Source organism: Fusarium poae, chromosome 4, assembly GCF_019609905.1.
Source record: "Fusarium poae strain DAOMC 252244 chromosome 4, whole genome shotgun sequence".
Classification (NCBI taxonomy): Eukaryota; Fungi; Ascomycota; class Sordariomycetes; order Hypocreales; family Nectriaceae; genus Fusarium; species Fusarium poae.
Window position 1 is genome coordinate 6,057,353 of NC_058402.1, and position 19,859 is coordinate 6,077,211.

General features: G+C 49.6%; 1 protein-coding gene across 1 annotated transcript; it reads right to left on the reverse strand.

Moving 5' to 3' along the window:
• Window positions 1-206: 206 nt before the first annotated feature.
• Window positions 207-13,351, reverse strand: DHC1 (Dynein heavy chain cytoplasmic; the record flags this gene model as incomplete). The annotated part of the gene is made up of 3 exons (XM_044856411.1): window positions 207-647; window positions 699-13,000; window positions 13,051-13,351. 3 exons carry the CDS (start codon window positions 13,349-13,351, stop codon window positions 207-209), a joined length of 13,044 nt encoding a protein of 4,347 aa, XP_044703724.1.
• Between the last annotated feature and the right edge of the window lie 6,508 nt (window positions 13,352-19,859).

The following is a 19,859-nucleotide window of genomic DNA, read 5'->3' on the forward strand; positions in this document are numbered from 1 at the left end:
AGAATTCAATTGTTATTTAACTTCAATAAAGAAGCAAATCAAACTTGAACAGGCAAGCCCGATCTATGTAATGTATGGGTATAAGCAACAATGATCCTCTGTAGAACTGACAAGCTCTTTATCAACACGCCTTGCTTGATGCCTCATCTAACAAAACAAGTAAAAAGAAAATTCATCCTCCTTGTCCACTTTAGGGACTTCACTCCTTACACTTCTGTCACCAATTGCTCGCCCTCGTCAAGCAATTCCGTAACCTTGCGGAGATTGCCAATAAGACTTCGACCAAGACCACCGAGGAGGAGTTTCTCGGCATTTGCAGGGAGGCCGAGATATGTGGGTGGCTCACGCTCGGGCAAGCGGTGAATCCATGCGTTGAAATCTTGGAGGCTGGTGCCAGACGGGACTGTAAGGCCACCGTCAGGTCCGTCAACAAGCTTGTGGTCAACTTCGTAGGCCGAAGGAGTCAAGAAAGACGTGACGAGCTGGGAGAGAAGTTTGAAGTCTCCTTCGTCGTCAATCTTACCACCATAAGTTTCGGTCACCATGTAGCGGAGCATTTCCCAAGGAATATTTTGAGGGGCAATGTTGGTTCTGTTACCAGCCGCGCTATCAACCCAAGTATCGACAATGAAAGCAGAGCATTCGTACTACTGAATGTTAGTTGACAAGCTAGAGAATGAAAAGGGGCTGCAACTTACGTCACTGTCGTTAAACTCCCAAAATCCCTTCCAGCCCAGGTTGGGCGCATATCGCAATCTCTCCTGCACAACAGCATGCAAGAAGGACAGGAGCAAGTACAATCGTGCCCTTTCCACAGGACTCTTGGTCGCCCGTGTAGACAATGAAGACATCGAATCCTTCATGTTGGCCTTGACACCGGCAGGTTGCTCGTACATCAGTACACGAGATGCTCGGAGTAAGTTGACTGGAATCTTGAGACTCGACTCCATGGACAAGAAAAGTCGGAAGTCTGAGTGAGGGTTGAGTGATTCCATGCGCTTCTCCAAGCTTTGCAACCAAGTAGGAGCCAGGTGAACGTTCTTGACCAAAACCCATGAGCCTGTCTGCGCGGCGTGGCTGATTGCCTTGTCGGCGCTTGCGAGACCTTCATTGGAACCCATGGCGATGTTGGTACACTTGACGCGCATTCTCTCAACCAAATTGTCAACCTTGTAGCTGGCATCGAAGCCGGGGCTTGATACCAAAGAGATTGGTAGAGTGGCAGACACTTGAGTGACTGTCTCCTTCAGGTCCTCAACAATGTCAAAGATGCCTGAACCAAAGACTTGGTTGACGAAACGCTCTGCGACAGGAACAAACCGGTCCATCCTGAAAAGTTTGACGAGCAGGAGAGAGAGTAGGGCTTGGTCGTTAGCATCAGTGTTGTCATCCCAGACCAAGGGCACGAAGTTCTCAGCAAGTTCTTCCGTGAAAAACTTATCCCAGTCCTCAGTAGAGATAGAATCAACCTTTTCCTTGAGAACAGCGATCTTCTTGGCTTGGGTGAAAGCATCATCTCTTTCATCAGGATTAGATGAAAGATCCTTGCCTTCAATGCGGTTGTCGAGGATGATGTCGATCAAAGACTTGTCCATCTTGTACGGCGAAGCCTGTGCAAGCAACATTCCAAGAGTAACTCGGTCTCTTTGGAGCAGACCCAGAGCCGTCCGCTTGAACGTGTTGACAAAAAGATCCTTGACAATTACATCACGCCGGATGTTGTGGTCAGTTTGACCAGCCAGATTCTTATTGCCATGAAGGACTGAATGGAAAATGTCAAGGAAGTACTGGAGCGAAAATTGATAGAAGTGGTTGAGGTAGTGAAGTTGCTCCAAAACGGCGAAGACAGCACTGCAAGATCTAGCGATAATGCTGTACTGTTGCGTAATCTCCTCGACCTCGGCCATAACGCCCTCGGTGTTGCTCATCTTGCCAGAGATCTCAGCAGCCTCTGTCTTGAGAGTTTCGAGTGTCTCGATAACGTTGTCATCATCAAGGATATTGCCGCGAGACTCATTCAGGGCCTGGAGTAATCGTTTCTCCAGTTGTCGCAGATGGACCTTGAACTCTCCCTGCAGTTTGATAAGGTTTGAGCGTCGTTCATCAACGTCGGGACGCTCGGACTTGAGGACGTCGTTAAGGGATTGTGTCTGAAGACTGCTTTGAGTAACAGTGAAGTTGACAAACGTGGTTCGACTGCAAATGTCGGGGGCGAAGGTGGCGGAAGGATCACGAGTTGACAGATAGATCTTGAAGGCCGGCGAGAAATCGATCTCCTGCTTGCCAAGTTGAATAAGCACACGACCACCAGTCTTTTGGTATTCCTTGTTGAGAACATGGTTGAGGATAGGGTCCAAGTGCTCGGCATCCTGGATAAGAATAGGATTACCGAAACGGAGAGAACTCTCAAGCTGCTTAGTAAAGGTATCGTCCAAGAAGCTTGTGACCGTCAGACGGCGGTCTTTGCATTCTCTCTGCAAGAATTCCGTAACTCGTCCGGAGGGATCAATGATGAGGGGATAACGGTTGAAGCGCTTGAGGATGATGGCGTTCTCAGTGCACAGGTCATCCACGGGAAGCGTGTTCTCCTGCCAGCTGAGACGCTCGTCTGCAGTCGACAGATATTCAGTCACAGGGTTTGTCGACTTGTAGTGGATACCGGAAAGGTGAAGCTGGTGGAACCAGTCATCCATCATCGACTTTCGGAAAGTCTGGTCATAGAGACCACTGTAGGCCAAGAAAGCAGCAGCGACAAGTACGTCACCCACAAGAGTGCTAATTTGAATCTCGAAAGACTTGCTGCCCTCTTCCCAACGAACTCGCTCTGACGACAAACTGTCGAGAAGTCGAACACTGCGGTCGACCTTGAACTGAACCTTTGACATCTCTGCCTTGATGGACTGTGTCTCACTGATGAGTGCAGCATATTCGGTCTTGTATTGGTTGATGCTTGACTCCAGTCCGGCGATTTCGTCCTGAGTAGCCTGGGCTTCTGCCTTCGTCTGGAGTGCTTGCTCCTCGAGCTGCTCAACCTCGTGCTTCAGAGGACCAACACGATCGAGAATGTCAAAGTAATTGACCTGAGCGGTAACCCACTGGACAAGGGGTCCGCAAGCCTTAGACGCACGGTTGACCTTCTCAAATGTGAATTCGGGGTTGGACAAGAAATCACTGCGCATCCTGTTCCTCAAGGGCTTGGTCATCTGCTTAGCATTGTCGAACATGAGAATACTGGCAATGAAATCATCCTTTCGAACAATACCTTGGACAGCCTTCCAGTCATTGATCTTGTGGCCAAGCAAGGTACACACAGCATCCATAGCAAGCTTCACGCCCTGAGGCGGGTTACCCATGGATCTGACTTCGGTCAAGTGCTGACGCTTGATGTTGCTGACACTGGCCTTTGCCTCCTCGACGGCAGGCTCTGCCTTGGCAAGGTCCTCCAGCACAACCTTCTTTCGTGAGGCGACCTCAACTTCCTGCTTATCCAAAGCAGCCTGAATCTCCAAAGCAGTACTCTTTCTTTGTTCCGCTTCGCGCTGATCAGCCACCATTCGTTGTAGCTTTTCGTTTGCCTCTGCGTCCTTCTGCTCCAGCTGCTTTTTCTTCTCGGCCAGGCTTACTCGCAGATCTCGGACCTTGTCGACAGTGTCTCTAAGCTTTTCCAGACCAACGTTAAGATGTCGTTGCTGCTCTTCAAGATCCTCTCGCTTCTCATTGTAGAGTTTGACATACTGAGCGACGAAATCGAGGAAGTGACGAGGTGTCAAGAAGGTGACCTTGCCTTGCTGCTTAAACAGCTTTTCGTTGTATCTTTGAAGAGAGTAGTGGATGTACACCATCGAGTTGACAACCGTCTCACGATGAGAAGGAGGCAGCTGCAGGCCACGATAGGCCACAGGGACAGTGTCGGGACAATTAAAGTTACTTCGGTCCAGATCAATGGACTGAGTGAGCTCATGGCCAACCTGGAATAGGGCTTGATCAGACCAATCGCCGAACCAGTTGAGAACACAACGATTGAACAAGGCGGGACTGGTAGCAGCCTTGGAAGACAGACCATCCTCGGGCGGGTTCATGGTGAAGACGACGTGCAGGTTCTTGACGATTTGCTGAGTGAACCACTTGTATAGCTCCTCGGGGGAGTCCAAGTGCAAGTTTTGTCGCTGGGCACCTTCCTTGCAAGCGGTCATGAGGGCAGCATATTCATCACCTTCGAAAAGGCCTGGAACTTCGGCGTTGGCGAGCAGGGTGTTCATTCTCTCCAGGAAGCCTGAATCCAGCACGTTTGATTCGTCCATGATAAAGCAGATCTTCTCACCCTTGCAACCACATCGTCGAAGGACATCTCGCAGATCGTCATCAAAGTCCTCGGCTGAATACTTTCCATGCACTTTGATCTGGAAAACCTTTAGTCCGTTCATCCAGGCCACGAAGCGAGACAAGGTTGTCTTGCCACTACCACTAACACCAATCAAGATGAGATGGCCTTGGGGTTGTCGGAAGACACGATCGATGCGCAACACGTGCTCCAACACATCATTAAATAGGATCAGAGGAACATCAACCTCTTCCTCACAGAAGGTCTTCAGTCTCGCCTTGACGAAGTCTCTCAGCTGCTCACGGTCCACAGGAACGTAGTTCTTAGACAGCCAGTTAGAGAAGAGAATAGGTCCTCCAAGGGCCTTTTCCTCGTCGATATTGGGGAAATATTCGAGTGCGATGCGACGCACAGCCTCGTCAGTCCACTGCCGCTCTTCCTCAGCGACCAATCGATCCTGGAACAGACGAAGAGCTTCATGGGCCCAGATTCGGATGAGGCCTTCAATAGACAAGCTTTCCAAAGGTCGAATCGCCTCGTAAACACCACGAACCCATCGTGTCAGCTCACGAGGACTATACACGTAGTGAGGCTGAATCTTTGGCGTAAATCTTTGTTGAGACTCGAGATACAAACGAACCATTGCATGAGTAAGGGCTTCAGAATATCCTCGAAGGGATGGGATAATCTTGAGAACTGCAGAGTTGAAAGTGCCATAAATCTGGTTGAGAGATAGTTCGCCAGGATAGTCGACCATTATGAGTGGTGCATGTCGAAGGAATCTGGCGCCCATAGGTGTACGTCCAGCGTCGGTGGGAGGATTGCAAGCACCGACGAACTGAATACGATCGAGGGTGACCCAAGACTTGTCAGATGTTCGCCAGAAACCATTGTGCTCAACCATTTGGCGCAGGAAAGAGATGGCACGTTGAGTTCCGTACTTGTCTGGTGCTGGCAAATTGATTTCATCACAGAAGACAACGAGCCACCTGCCGATTTGAGTCGGGGAGAGCATTACACCATTCAGTGTTTTCTTGTACTCACAGTACTGCTCAAACGTCTTGATAAGAAGATCGGGAGTTGTTGCGCTCGAGAAGTTCAAACCAACAACTTCCATGTTGGGCAACTTGCGAAGCGCGCTGAACAGAGTCATTGTTTTACCTGAACCAGGAGGACCACAGAGTAGTAGAGGCTTATGCTCTGCAAGCCACGAGTAAAGAACATCCTCATGACGGACAGTGTCCAGAGTAGGAATGACCACATCGGTCTGGGTTACGGAGTGTGTGTTGACTTCAACTGTAGGCACCTGGTTCTGCCATGGAGCCCATTCGCATTTGGGTAGGGTCACATCAAAGTCGATGAGCGAACTAGTGCCATCAATAGGAGGGGAGCCGAAATTGGCCAGTGCACAAAGCTCGTCGCCAAATGCTTTCCGGTCGTTGAGAGGACAGTCACCAGTGAGTGCCCAGACGAGTGCAAGCAGGAGCTTCTTTGAAATGAAGGACTCGATCTGTTCAGACTCCAAGGGAAAGTCAGAATGTTGCACGTTATAATCAATGGCATCCCGGACTGCTTTGTTTAGCAGTGAGAAGAGAGTCGTAAGAACTCGAGCGACAGTAAACTCCATGATATGGTTGTAAGCCTCAGCTTGCTTGAGAGCCCGTAAGATGAAGTCTTCCTCAGAGAGATAAATACGAAGCAAAGCCGCGAACTCGCCTTGCACGGCCAGGGTCTTGGCAGGGTTCTGGGCGGTAGCAACGTTATCTTCATCCAGATCCTCGAAGGGAACACTGCTGAGGGTGGACAGATAGTTTTCGACTAGCATGTTGGGCGATACGGTGTCCTCGCTGAACCAAACCATACCACAACGACTGACAGTAGCCAGGGTTGCATACTTCAACGTCTCAACTTCGAACATGATTCGAACGTTGGAGGGAAGGTTAAGACGCTCACCATTGGGTAGCGTAAGCAGCTTGTTGTCGTCGAGTACACTGTTCAGGTTTTCAACCCATTCAGGGTCTACGTCACCATCGAAGACGATCCAGTGTCGTTTAGAGTCCTCGCCACGAAGGTTGTCGACAATCTTTCGCAGAATACTAGTGAATAAACCATCTGTCCATTCACGGGTGGTTGAGTCAAGGTTTCCGTACAAAGCCTCCTTTGACATGACCTTTGAGTCGATCACATGCGAGACACCTTCCACTCCTTCAACCTTCTGAAGGGCATCAAGCAGAAGTCTCCAGGCAGCAGATTTACCAGAACCAGAGTTGCCGACCATCATAACACCATGGTGAATTTTCTGGATCTGGTACAGTTGGAGAACCTTGGTCATCCAAAGCTCGTTGACCACGAGGTGACGTTCAGCAGCAAGCGTTCGAATAGCGTCTTCCAGTGCTACAAGGTTGGCAGGGACATATTGCACGCCAGGGAAGCATTCAGTCTCGATGGTCATCATGATGTCGACATCAGACTTGATGAGTTTGGGCGCAATCGTTTCTCGGATGCTTTGCACAATGATTTCAGGCTCAACAACCTCTTCAGCGCCAAGGGTTCCATCGCCCAGACGAGCACGTTTCAGGCCACCAGAGCTGACCAGGACGCTCTTGAGAGCACGAAGACCAAAGTCATAGTGAGCTTGTTTGGACAACTTGCCAGAACACTGATCGAAGAAAGGTACGGTATGCTTAGATAATTGCTTGGCTTGATTGAAACCTTGGGAGTAAAGCATGACCTCGGCAATAAGCTCCTTGTCCGGCTTAGACATCGCTACGCTGCGGAAGAGCTTCTTCAAGTTATCAGGCAAGTTGGAACGACCAGCATAGCCAGGGTTCATGGTGATGAAGATACCAGTGTTCTCGTTGACGTGAAGCTGGCGGCCGACCAACTCGATCTGTGACTGGTCGTCTTCGGCACCTTGTTTGAGACCCAGCTGGATATTCTGAATCTGCTGCGAGACAGCGGACAGAATTCGCTCCTCCAGACGATTGAACTCGTCGAAACAGCCCCAAGCACCAACCTGGCAAATACCAAGAAAGATACGACCCATGGCCTGGAAATCAAAAGTATCGTCACAACAGAACACAAGTGTGAATCTACCAAGTTGGACACCCAAAGCCTTGACTGATTCTGTTTTACCAGTACCGGCGGGTCCATATGGTGAACCACCGAGACGTTGACAGAGAGCTTGGGTAAGAGTGAGGAAACATCGATCGGTAAGAGGTGTGCGAACAAGGCGTTCGGGGACTCCCAAATACTCAAAACCGTAGTTGAGTTTAGCATTGGCCATCTTGATGTAAAGTCGATCCAGAAATTCGCCCTCAGGATTGTAGACATATCTCATCTGCAACTGCCACAGGTAGTGGCCTGTGGAATTGGCGTTGGCATTGATGAGCTTCTCAATAGTGTCTCGTTGGTGGACACATTCGGTGATGAGCTGTTCGCATTTCTTCCTCAGAATGACCTCCAGTTCCCCTAGAACTGTGTCGGCGAGTACTCGAAGAACCTCTACCTCACGCTCGAATAAATGTTTCAGCGTGCTGCCGCCATCAGTAAGGGATCGGTTGACGGCTGTTGTCCAAGCAGCTTGAGTAGCAAGAACAACAATCTGACTGGGGTATGCATCCATGAACGCATTCAACGCATCGCGATCAATAGTCTCGGATTCAAAAATGGGAGTATACTGGTCAACGGCCTCGGCAAGAAGCTCGGCAAGCGTTGACTTCATGCCTCCTTCTAGAAGAGCCAGCCAGTCGTTTATCTTGGGGGTTTTGGCCAGTGAAATTTCCTTCTTCAGCCGAACGACTTCGCCCTCTTTGGAAGTGAAGCCAGAGATGACAGTCTCATCATCCATGACGAGACCTGAGAGGCCCGCAAACATTTTCTTGAAATGCTTAGCAATGCGCAGCGTGTCGTTGCTGTTACCAATCATCTCTAGCAGATCCTCGTCACCGACGAAGTAGAATCGAGGGAACGAAACACGCTCCTTCTCCAAGTATTCACCCAAAGCCTTCTGGATCTTGTTAAGCATTTCGGCGAGTCGCTCTAACGACTTTTGTACATTGGGAATGTTTAGAACTTCCAGCACGTATGGGGACTTATTGGCCTTCTTCATGACAGCCAAGAATTCGCTGTTGATATTCTGGAATCGCCCTGACTCAATAGGCAAGAGATGCTTGATATCAGCGTTACCAGTAAAGACACCCTCAAGGTAGACCCATTGACGCTGGACATCAATCCAGACATCAAAAAGTACGTGGACACGGTTAAGCTTGTCTTCCCAAGACACGGCTTCTTCCTCAAACTCCTTGTAATAGGGGGAATGCTTCATAGCCTGGAGTGAATTCAGGTTCTCACTGCATTTCGCAAAGAGGTCGTCCCAGCCACGAATGAGGCGGATCTTGTTTTGATAGCCGACCATCTCAAGAGCGTAGTTCTGCCAAGTCTCACGGACCTGTTTCAAGAACTCCTCCAAAGCCATCTCACCTTGTGCCTGTGCGATGATGTCTTTCACAATGACTTCAGTAGCAACGAGATTCAGGTCCCAGACGTCACCAAGAGTCATAGAGCTGGGCGAAAATCGTTTTTGGGGCTTGATCTGTTTGTAAATCTTGACCCAATGGCGCTCACGAATAGCATCAGATTTGAGGTCAGAAAGAATAGAGTTGACCTTGAGGAAGCCACGCAGGATGCCCTGAACGTGCTCGAAAGCAGCGTACTGTCGCATCCTGCTGGGCATATCCTTGGTACTCTTGATGAGGTCGTCGACCTTGGAACGAATCTTTCGTGGTTGAACAGCAGTCCAGAGAATATCCCGAGTCTCGTTGAGGCTTGCCCAGATAGTTGAGAGGTTTGACCAAACAGACTGGAAATCTCGAACTTCTTCAAGCGTCGATTCGAGGGATGTATCAAGACTGGCGGGAATATCTAACGCTTCCTTAGCCTTGACCACCATTTGCGCATCGTCCTGCAGCTTCGAAATACGAGCTTCGAAAGAAGACAATGTAGCAGAAGCAACATCAGGTTGGATGGTTCCAGATACCGGCTTCTCCTCATTCCACTGGGCTGCGATCTCAGCGATTCGCTCGTTGACCAGCTTATCCTCTGCTGTAATCTTTGCCCGCAGCGCGTCACTTTGTTCTTGGACAATCCTCGATTTCTTGTCGAGGATTTCCTTCAAGGCTTCCCACTGGCTGTCAATCTGCTCAATGTGCAGCCAGTCGTTGGGGAACTGGTACCGCTGCCTTACGAGCATTGACTGACCCTGTCGGAACATATCGATTTCAGGGGCCCATGTCTTGACATTACGCTTGCAACTCTGGACAACAGTGATGAATTGCACAGCCTGAGCAGTCGATGAAGCGTCGGAACTTTGGTTCTCGAGGTGTTTGCGTGCCTTCTCAATCTCTGCGTTGATGTCGCGCATACGGTTACCGAGACGGCTTGCAAACTTCATCAAAATCTCATGCTGCCACTGGTCGTACTTTGCGTTGACCTTGGTCTGAACTTGGTCGTAGTCAATTGTGAGATGACCAAATTCACGGCTGACTTCTTGTGTATCGAATGTTGATCGGTTCTTGCGGAGATCTTGCAGAAGCTGCAACCATCGCGGGAGTGGTTCTCCAAGAGCGTCGTAGACTTGCTCAGACTGGAGATCCCAGAGGGACTGGAATTGCAGCCACTTGTCAACATACGCGCTGATCTCCTGAAGCTTCTTTTCCATGGAGACGTAGACACGTTGCAGCAGTCCGGCGCACTCGGTAGGCAAATCAGTAAAGCGAAGCTCGTCGTTAGCGGTAGTGGTAAGAGTCATTTGATAACGGGAGGCCTTGATCTTGCGAAGGTTGCAAACGATTCCAAGCCACTCGTGTAGATGGAGGAACCAGCTTGCACGCGCAAATTCCAGAGGCGGATCAAGATAGATGACTTGGTTGCGCATGACAACTTCAAGCACGAGGCGCTTCATCGTCGGGCTTTCTGGCTTGCTCTCATCGGTGTTGTTCCTCCTGCGCGACTCTTCCTCAGTTGTCTCGTCTTCAAATGCAGTAATCCACGAATGAACTGCGCTCTGAAGTCGTGTGAGAAGTATCGACTGGATCTTAGCGTTCAGCTCCCGCACCCAGAAGTCCAAATTGACATATTGTTCAAGGTTCAACTGGTCAACGGCCGATTGGATCGTATCCAGTCGGCTGTGGAATGCGGCTTCCTCGTAGGGACATGTGCTGAGTTCCTTCAAGGCTTGTTCAACCGTTGCATGAATGAAGTTCAAAGAGACTGCTTTCTGCTGGAGTACAGAAACAGCGGCAGCAAAACCGCGGATGAACATGCCATGCTTACTCTCGGTGTTTTTGGCCAGTCCAAAATCAGTTCCAGTAGGTAGCAATGGGCGAGTTTGTCTGTTCTCTGAGTAAAACAATTCGTGTGAATTGATGAAGGACTCCCATCGAAGCGGTACACCTTCGCCGACGAGTCTGTACACTTCATTTCGATATCCATTAAGAAGGACAGACTCCTCTCCCATGACCGCAATTTGACGAAGGGTTTGAGAGAGAGTTCTGACACTCTCCATCAAGCTGACGGCATAGGGGTAAACACGCTTGGCATCTTTAGATACAGTAGTAACAGCATGTGGCACTGAGTAAGATTGCCAAGTCAGGTTGCGGGTTTCCTTGAACAAGGTAATAACCTGAGGGTCGAAATTGACGTTGAGTTCGAGAATACCACCAGCAGATCTCACACGAGCAATCTCAAAAAGCTGTCCAGAGATGGAAATTTTACGTCGTCCGACGTCGTTGAGCCAGGCATCGTAAATTCGGCTAGTGTCGAGTTTCTGCTTGAATAGCTCACTCTCCTCTTGTAGCTTATGGCCTTCGGCATGCAAAGTCCAGTCAGGACCAAGAACGGCCTCTACCTTGCGCATATACCCGTCCAGCTGGAACTCAATCTGGCGCGCCCAAATGATAGCACCAGATACAGGGGGAAGATCACGCAGTTGAGCCATGGCGTGTGTTTCGGAGTGACCATACTGCTGCTTGAAACGTTCGTGCAGACCGTTAATAGCCTGCTTGACGTGGTCCATCAGCTGGTTCTGGTACTCTTGGATAGCGCCACGAATCTTGGGGCGCACAAAAAGTGCGTTGAACTTAGAGAACACTCGGAACATTTCGTTTGCAGTCTTAGCAGTAGCGAGTCGATCGCGAAGTCTGGAAATGATAGAGTTCTCTACTCGTGTCGTACGTTCGTTGTAAAGATTCTCGGCTCGTACCCATCGCTCTTTACCCTGATCTGTAACATCCAGCATGTCGACATTCTGAAGAGCCTCCCAAGCCTGCTTGACTTCCTCTACAGCGTCAACATCGCCCATCTCCTCCACAATAATGCCATCGGATCCAGTGGTCTCAGCCACACCTGGAATAGTGGCCTGTGGGCCAAGGACAGTAACAATAGTGCGTTGGAGCTGCTCGTGGTTGTCACGGAATGTACTGACGTACTTGATTCTTGCCTCAAGTTCAGAGTGCTTCTTGACGATCTTGATGGGTATGAATTTCTCGTTTCGGCGGCGGGTCACTTCACGGGCTACATTGGTAAATTCCTTGATATTTTCCTCCCAGGTCTGGAAAATATGGTCACAGGTCTGCATGATGTTCTTGAATTGCTGGTAATCAAGGTTGACCAATTCAGTACCTGATAACAGCCTGTGAAGCACATCATCAAGGTCGGCGGAGATAGCTTCGACAAGGGGAAGAGCCCTTCGAATAGGGTAGGGACAGATTCTCAGCTTCTTGTTCAAATGCCCAAAGATTTGCTGGATGGCCTCCTCAACCTTGGACAGCGAAGTAGCAGACAGGAGTTCATCAAGAGGAAAGTCCCGCATCAGCTGGTTGTACTTCTGTACCTTATCCATAGCCTCCTTTAGACCTGTATCGGCCGTGAAACTCACGGTAGCCTGGAAACGCTTGGCATTTTTGAGGATTTCCAGCGTCAGGAGAACTCCTTCACTACGGAGCTGACCTTCAATTCCTTCTAGAGCTGACTCCATGGACAACCAGAAATTGACCTCCTGGCTTGCTGTACTAAACTCCTGGTTTGCATTCGAAGAAGGGTCCTTGGTCAACTTGGTGATTCCCTGGATCGACTTGATCCAAGTATTGACATTGGCCTGCAATCGGTTCAGGAAAGTACTGTCTTGAAGAAGGTTCGGAGGAATCCCATCGATGGAGGGCCGATTGTTGTTGGCTTCAGCGTCGTCGAGAACGTTCTGGACAATCGAATGGAACGTGAGGGAGATCTCAGGGATATCGACGTTCTGCTGGAGGTGCAACAAGCTCAGTTCCAGGTCGTTGAGTCGTTTCTTGGTCACAGGAATTCCCGTTTTCGCATCCACGTCGGCTCTTCCTCGCGATCCGTTGGCCAGCTGTTGACTCTTGGTGTTGGCATCAAAGTACGGTACCAGGGCGTGGTGAACCTGAGAATGGAGAACCTCCCACGGGGAGAGTACCGAGCCCTGTTCTCCAACTCCAGCGTTAAGAGATGCAGGACCAGGCAAATTAGTAATAAATATTTGAGATGTAAGAGGTCGGATCGGATCTATGGGCTGAGGCGATTTGATGAGAACAAGAGAAGCAACGGTCGTTGGCGACGAGGAGATCTCGGTGGACAGCGTATAGTTGTAAGCAGCGGGTGCTATATTCACGTCAGTAAAGACATTCCATCCATATCAAGGCCTTGCTTACCCGAAGGGTCGGCGCCAGGCTCTACCGCAGATGAGCTTGCGAAATCCTTCTGGATATAGAGCACATTCTGCGTATCGTTCGCAAAACGTGTGCAGCGAGAAATAGTCTCGCCGTAACGGGCTTTGTGAAGCAAGCTTCCAACCTGCTCAAGTTCATCCCGTGTAGCACCAAGTGCAATCTCGCAGACAGAGGCCAGATGCTCGACAACGCGCTCCGGTTCAATAGTGGGAAAGGTTGGGGGAGACGTAACGCCGTTAGCGGAAGCTCCTGGGCTCGGCACAGCGGGCGAGGTGACCTCCATTGTTGCTGAATGAAGATCGGAAGAAGGTTTTATGTCCAGTTTAACACTTCCCAGTCATTTCCAGGTCGTCGCTTCGGTATGGGTATAGGACGCAGGGAATCGAGGAGGGTCTGTCTGTGTGGCGGTCGAGAGCTTTGGGTTAGGCGAAATAGCTTTATGGCAAGTCAAATATTAAAACAGCTTTAGCAGCATCAAAAAGATAATCTCAGAGACTAAGGAGCGTAGTGGTGAGTATCAGCAGGGTTCGTTGCGAAATAAAGTCGCGGAGATGATATGAAGTCCTCAGCGACCGATCGGGGTTTGGTGGAATAAGATGAGATTCACCATCCAGGAGTTGTTGACTTTCGTAAGGGCACCGCACCTTAGGCTGGTTCTACAGAATCTACGCGACTTAGGTTCAGGGGAAACCCCTGTCGCGACTGGTCTGGTTGGCAATTGGATAGAATGGATGTGTCAGGAGTCGATTGGAGGAGAGTACGTCCCGCTATAGAGCGTCGAGCCCCACCTATCATTGAATCTCAAGCAAATATTCAGGTTCGTAGATAAATAAATAGTAGGCTAGCTGGTACATGTACACCTACTAAGATGTAGCATGGTATTAATATCATGACTTGTGCTAGAGATCCGAGATTCATATTCCACGGATCCTGTTCTTGTTATCAGTGATTCAAGTACTCTGCTGTTCTAGATACAAATTGCATAATTCCATACAGCACCATGATAAGAAGAGTACATCCAATACTTCCGCCTGGACCCTTGGATCCAAATCAGGCATATTGTATCTTTCCTATACCCCCTCTGCCATTCAAATAATAACCCGCATAGAAGCACATGGCATTGACGCCAATAATGTTGCAAGCCGCTATAGGCCACTGCAGATTGATGGGGTGGGACAGGATGCGACCCGCCAGTTGAGTTTGTGCGTAAGCTTTGGTTGGCTAGAGTCTTCCTACCAGGGCCTCCCCAGGTTACCGGCTAACCAGCGTGGCGGTCTCCCGCACCGAGAGGGGGTCCCGGCCGGGCTGCATGTTAATGCATCACGTACCTAGCATGAGAGCCTTCAAGAAGGGTTTCGAATGCATGCCATTTAAGCTCATAACATGTATGTTTCATGTCATACATAGAGCCACTGCAATCTTCACATAAAGGCAATAATGGCAAGCATCAAGCAAGATTTGCTGTTCCGAATGTGCACAAGGCGACCGATTAACTAATTAATGGAACGATAATACTCTAACGATCCCTATCACTACTGGCTTAACTTAGTACTTGAATAGAATTAACAAGTGTGAGTAAGTGGGTACTTTAACCAGATTAGCTTTACTCCCAGACTCCGGGCATCCAACGAGTTACACTAAATAAATCTCAAGATACGAGTTACTCAACGTTTGTAAAGCTAATGTTGAACCTCTTGGGTCCACTACTTATCATATCATTTATGACTAGATCTTGAGGTACGGTATCGATACCGATTTAGTTGGAAAGTGCCTGTCACATAGTTGACGGACGTTCACTTCGAGTATGTTTGTGATTCCAAGGATATACAGATCAACTCACACTTAATGCCTAGTCAACATCAGAAATGACAATGTATATTCCATATCTTCACCATGTCTTCCGCTATAAAAAGACCAGTTCACACGAACTGCGTTAAGCAAGTTGCATCGTAATCTTAAGCCATGCTCCAAAACGTAACATACCACCCATACATACCCGTCAAGAACGAAACACAAAGCCAAATCATCAGTAAGCACAAATGCAGTACATTGCCCTTTCAAACGCCCTCATCATCCTCCAATATCCAATCTTCAATTTCCTAAATACTCGTGATGCAGGCCACTGGACCGACCAATGCGCCCATATTGAGACTTTAGACTTGAGGTTGGTTTGCCCCATTGCCGTTGCTTCCCGCAAGTCGCTGACGTTGAAACATAACCCGCTCGTTGCAAATGTCGATGAACTCCTCAAACTTCTTAATGATACCTTCTTTCTCCACAAGCTTTTCTTTTAGTTCACTGATCTCTTTGTCCTTTTCTTCTTCCATTTTTTGCATATCCTCACGAGCCTTGGCAATTTCTCGCCTCAACTCTGCGCGTATGCGGTCCTCGGGAGACTGATGAGGTTTACTATATATGGCTGGTCTGTTCTCAGCAAGACCTGTGGCAACCTTTTGAGGGTTGCGGTTAATAGCCGCGCGAGCGTTGTAAATATCACGGGGCAGGAGGTGACAGTCGGGGTTCTCGGTCTGCAGTATCTGCAGCGTCTCCGAGACGCCAGCGCCTGCTCATTGCAGTTAGTATGGAATCGGTTCCTGTGGTCGATAAACTCACCATTTTCCTTGAGTTGCTTAACGGCAGCGACCATTTTGCTGTCGAGTTTGCGGGCAGCTGGGTGGTGCGACGGGCTCTCGCTTGGACCGTGGTTATGTTGAAGATGAGAAGGGTCTGGGCGATATCGAATCGTCCACTGAGTTCGTTGCTCGATAGCGAAGAAACCGAATGGGCAATCGCATTTTCGAGAGGAAGTCTTGCGTTTTCGGCACTCAGGACTGACACGGCTTGGTGGCTTACCAGCACGATCACAAACAAAAAGAACCTTCTTCAATCCGGGCACGGTCTTTTTCGAACGGCCAATGACGATAGCATAACCGACAGAAGTGCAGTATCGAAGAACGGCCTTTTGTACAGCCTCGAGAGTTGGATAACTCCCGCCCTCAGGGGGCGGAGACATCATCTCGCCCAATGGCTGTGTGGGAATATAATTAGGGTCGGCAAGCAACTTCATATCCAAGCCTCCAGGCTCTTCGCCATTGGCATGACTGTCGATATCCATCGATTCTTCTCCAGCAGCATCTGGTTTTTGCTGTTGTGGCTGCACCTGCGCCGGTTGCTGGATTGGCTCTGCAGGAAGAGGCTGTTGCTTTGGCTGCTGTTGAGCTTGTTGCTGTTGCTGCTGCTGGGCTTGCTGTTGTGCCTGTTGTTGAGCTTGTTGCTGTGCCTGTTGCTGAGCTTGTTGTTGTTGTTGCTGCTGCTGGAGTTGTTGCTGCTGCTGCTGCTGCTGCTGCTGGGCTTGTTGATCTCTCTGCTGCTCTCTTTGTTGATCACGCTGCTTCTGCTGCTTTTGTTGACGGGGCGCTGGCTGCTGATGTGACTGAGCTCTTGGCTGTTCATGCTGCTGTGCGTGCTGGAGCTGTTGTTGCTCTTGTTGGGGGGTACGGAGCTGCTGCTGCTGGGGATGTAATTGAGCCTGTTGCTGCTGATGTTGCTGTTGTTGTTGTGGGTGAACTTGCTGCTGATGATGTTGTTGTTGTTGTTGCTGCTGTAGCTGTTGTTGTTGTTGTTGTTGTTGTTGCTGCTGCTGCTGCTGCTGCTGCTGAAGTTGTTGCTGATGCTGCTGCTGTTGCTGTTGCTGTTGCTGCAACTGCTGCTGCTGTTGCAGGTGATGCTGCTGTTGATGTTGTTGAAATTGCTGCAACTGCTGCTGGTGCGACTGGGTCTGTTGGCTAGACTGCTGAGGCAGGGGGGGTGACGGTGCCTGCGGCTTAACCTGGACCTGGCCAAGCTTTGGTGTTGGCTGAGCTTGTTGAGATTGAGGCCGCTGCTGAGGAGATTGCTGAGCATGATGCTGATGGAGAGTTTGCCGAGGTTGGTTGAGGGGGTGAGAAGCATGGCTTAAATGTTGTGGATGCATCTGCTGTTGCTGCTGAGGATGATGGAGCTGATTAGGCACGACCTGTTGCAAGGTAGGGAACATCATCTGAGAGCGTGACTGCGGTACTCCTCGAGGATTAGACACATCGAGCGGGTTTGGTACCGCATTTGGCATGTGCGAGGTTGAAGAGCGTGAGGAGCCATTGGAAAGACTACCGTTCACATGCGTGGGGTTCGAAAATAGATGCTGAGGGTATCCAGTAGGCGGCTGCTGAGGCTGATATGCCTGAGCCTGATATGGAGACGCGGAATGAGGCGCGGGTGATTGTTTGCTCTGCTGACCCGGATGGGGAGGCGGATATGGGTTGCGGCGAATACTGGCCTGGGGGAAGTTGAGGCCAGTATGGTTATTAGATCCCGGACGCAGACTCGACATGTCGTCTGGTCAGGCCCCGGCAAATGGGCCGGACTATAAACGCGAAGGTACAAACGCGAAAGCAATTGAAGAAACAGAGGCTAATGGATAGGCCGGAACTGTTGTTGTTGCGGTTTGGCAGCGAAGGGCGAGCGAAGTAGGGTGCGATGCGACGTGACGTGACGTGATTTGGATAATCGAGTTGATTGTATAATGGCAGACTTGGTTACGTGACTCTCGCCAACTCTTGGTGAGGCTGTCGTGGTCCGTCGTCACGCTTCTCGTGTAGATGTCGTGGCCCCGTTGCCGAAGCCGAAGGCCGTGACGGTGGCCGGTGGCGGTGACGGAGAGCAAAGGACGAACGATGCCGCCGTGACGTTGATATCGCCGGGCACGAGGTGCTGCTGATACGGAGCGGAGCGCGGTGGTGTGCGGTGCAGTGTAGTTCAGATTGCGGAGCGTGTGTATGAAGCAAACCCTGGGACCCAGGATCTTTGGGGGTGTCGATAATGAAGCTGGGTTGGGCTGGACTTGGGGGAGGAGGAGGCGTGGAGTCGCGGGTTCTGCAGAGGCGTGGACAGAATTATGGGGATGGGAAAAAATTTGGCCCGCGTTGCGTCTGCCTGCCTGTTTGCCTGGCGTGATCGAGACCTAGCTTGGACAAATGGGGGGGGGTTAAAATTGGCAGGGGAGGGGCGAAGGGAAAACGAGAACCCGGGGGAAGGAGACAGACAGACGTGCGTGAGTGACTGAGTGAGAGGGGAGGTGCGACGAGAGTGAGCAGAAAAAAAAGAAGAAAAAGAAGTGGGAGGGCAAGAGCAAAAGCCGAATGGGTGCAGTGCAATGCAGTGCAGTGCAGTAGAACAAAATGGACGGACAGACACCCGACGCCTCCTCTATCACGAGCTACGGCACTGTCCCGCAGCGTACTGTAATGCACTGTCCGTGTCTGGGCTTGTTGTTTGGAAAGATTTTTACGTTAGCACGAGCTCTTGAGTCGGAAAAACTGTCAAAAATCGAGTCACAGATGAGATGGGGGGAATGGATGGGATGCGGATGCAAAAGCAGGAGGATGGGAGTGAAGAGGGGAATGGGAAGGCTAGAATGGAGGGAGTGGCAGAGGCAATAGCCGTGGACGTGGCAGTGGAAGGTGCAGACGCAGGCGCATGCGTAGAATCAGGCGCAGGCTGGTACAGGATTGGTAAGGCGTGTGTTCTTGTTTCTTTCAATCTGGGGCTGTCAAATGTTTCCCTCTGGAACTGTGGGGGATCTTGCAGCGTGGCGCTAGGCCTCTAGTCCCTGTATCGATCACTATCGGGTAACTGGCATGAATTGATAAATAATAGAGGCGCTGTTACATTAGTATCTTGGATTGCCTTCATCGTTGTGAAATCTAAAGTCTCAGAGTATTTTGACAGGGAACTTATTATAACCCTGTTTGTCTTGCATTCTCTAGGTTCTCAGGGTCCTTGAGAACCGGAAGATGGTATGAATTCTGAGCTGGGATATCTACCTGGATGCAATGTATGATTGCCGAGACTCTTATTTCTGAGACAGACTTGGATTTAGTGACCGAAATTGTGATTAGAGTATTACTGAAATTACCGAGACTCAACTGGCCACGCAAGTCAGGGGGTAGCCGTTGTAATGCAACGGTGATTACAGAGTAGAACTCTACGTTTAAAAGAAATAAGCGACTTTATCTTAAAAGACGTTGACGACAATCTTCACGTTGCCCTTTGTTAATTAAGTTTCAGATGTATGGAGTCATACATAATGGCGGCTGCCATGTCTTTTCATCCATCAGTCATGCCCACCTACCAATATAAAATGGACGATTAATCACTGAACCATTGTTATCAACTACCATTGTTTTATCTTATCAGTTCCAAACACTTGACTCGTCTGTGGCATTTGTTCCTCACCACGTGATATGTCTCATCTTCCCTCAATTCTGTCCTGCCAATAACTTCGGTGCAGATAGGAAACTTTCGCTGGTCAGGAGTTCCGTTCCAGTTCAGAACACGTTTAGTCGAAAACGGCTAGGGGGTAGCAGAAAAAATAACCTCCTAGATCTTAGGTTACAAAATAAATAGTCTAAGAGCTATGATCTAAGGGGAATAAAGCGACCCATTAATTTCGTCTCTTGTGCTTCCAGCGGGCAATTTTTCTGATACCCTGAGGAACGGGAACAGTCCGTCAATGATTGACGTGTCAGGCCTTGATTCAGCCATAGCTTCACCATATCCAGGAATATCTTTACTCAATTTGATTGCCTACTAATCTACTTCGCTCTAAATTGGTATTGGTAGATACGTACTGAGTGTATCAACGAGGAAAGGTTGGAACTATAATTTTCTTATTACCAAGAGGTCCCGGATCCACTGTAAACCACGTCTGCCTACGTTAGTAAATCCTGGGAAGAGGGTTCTCTAAGGTCTTG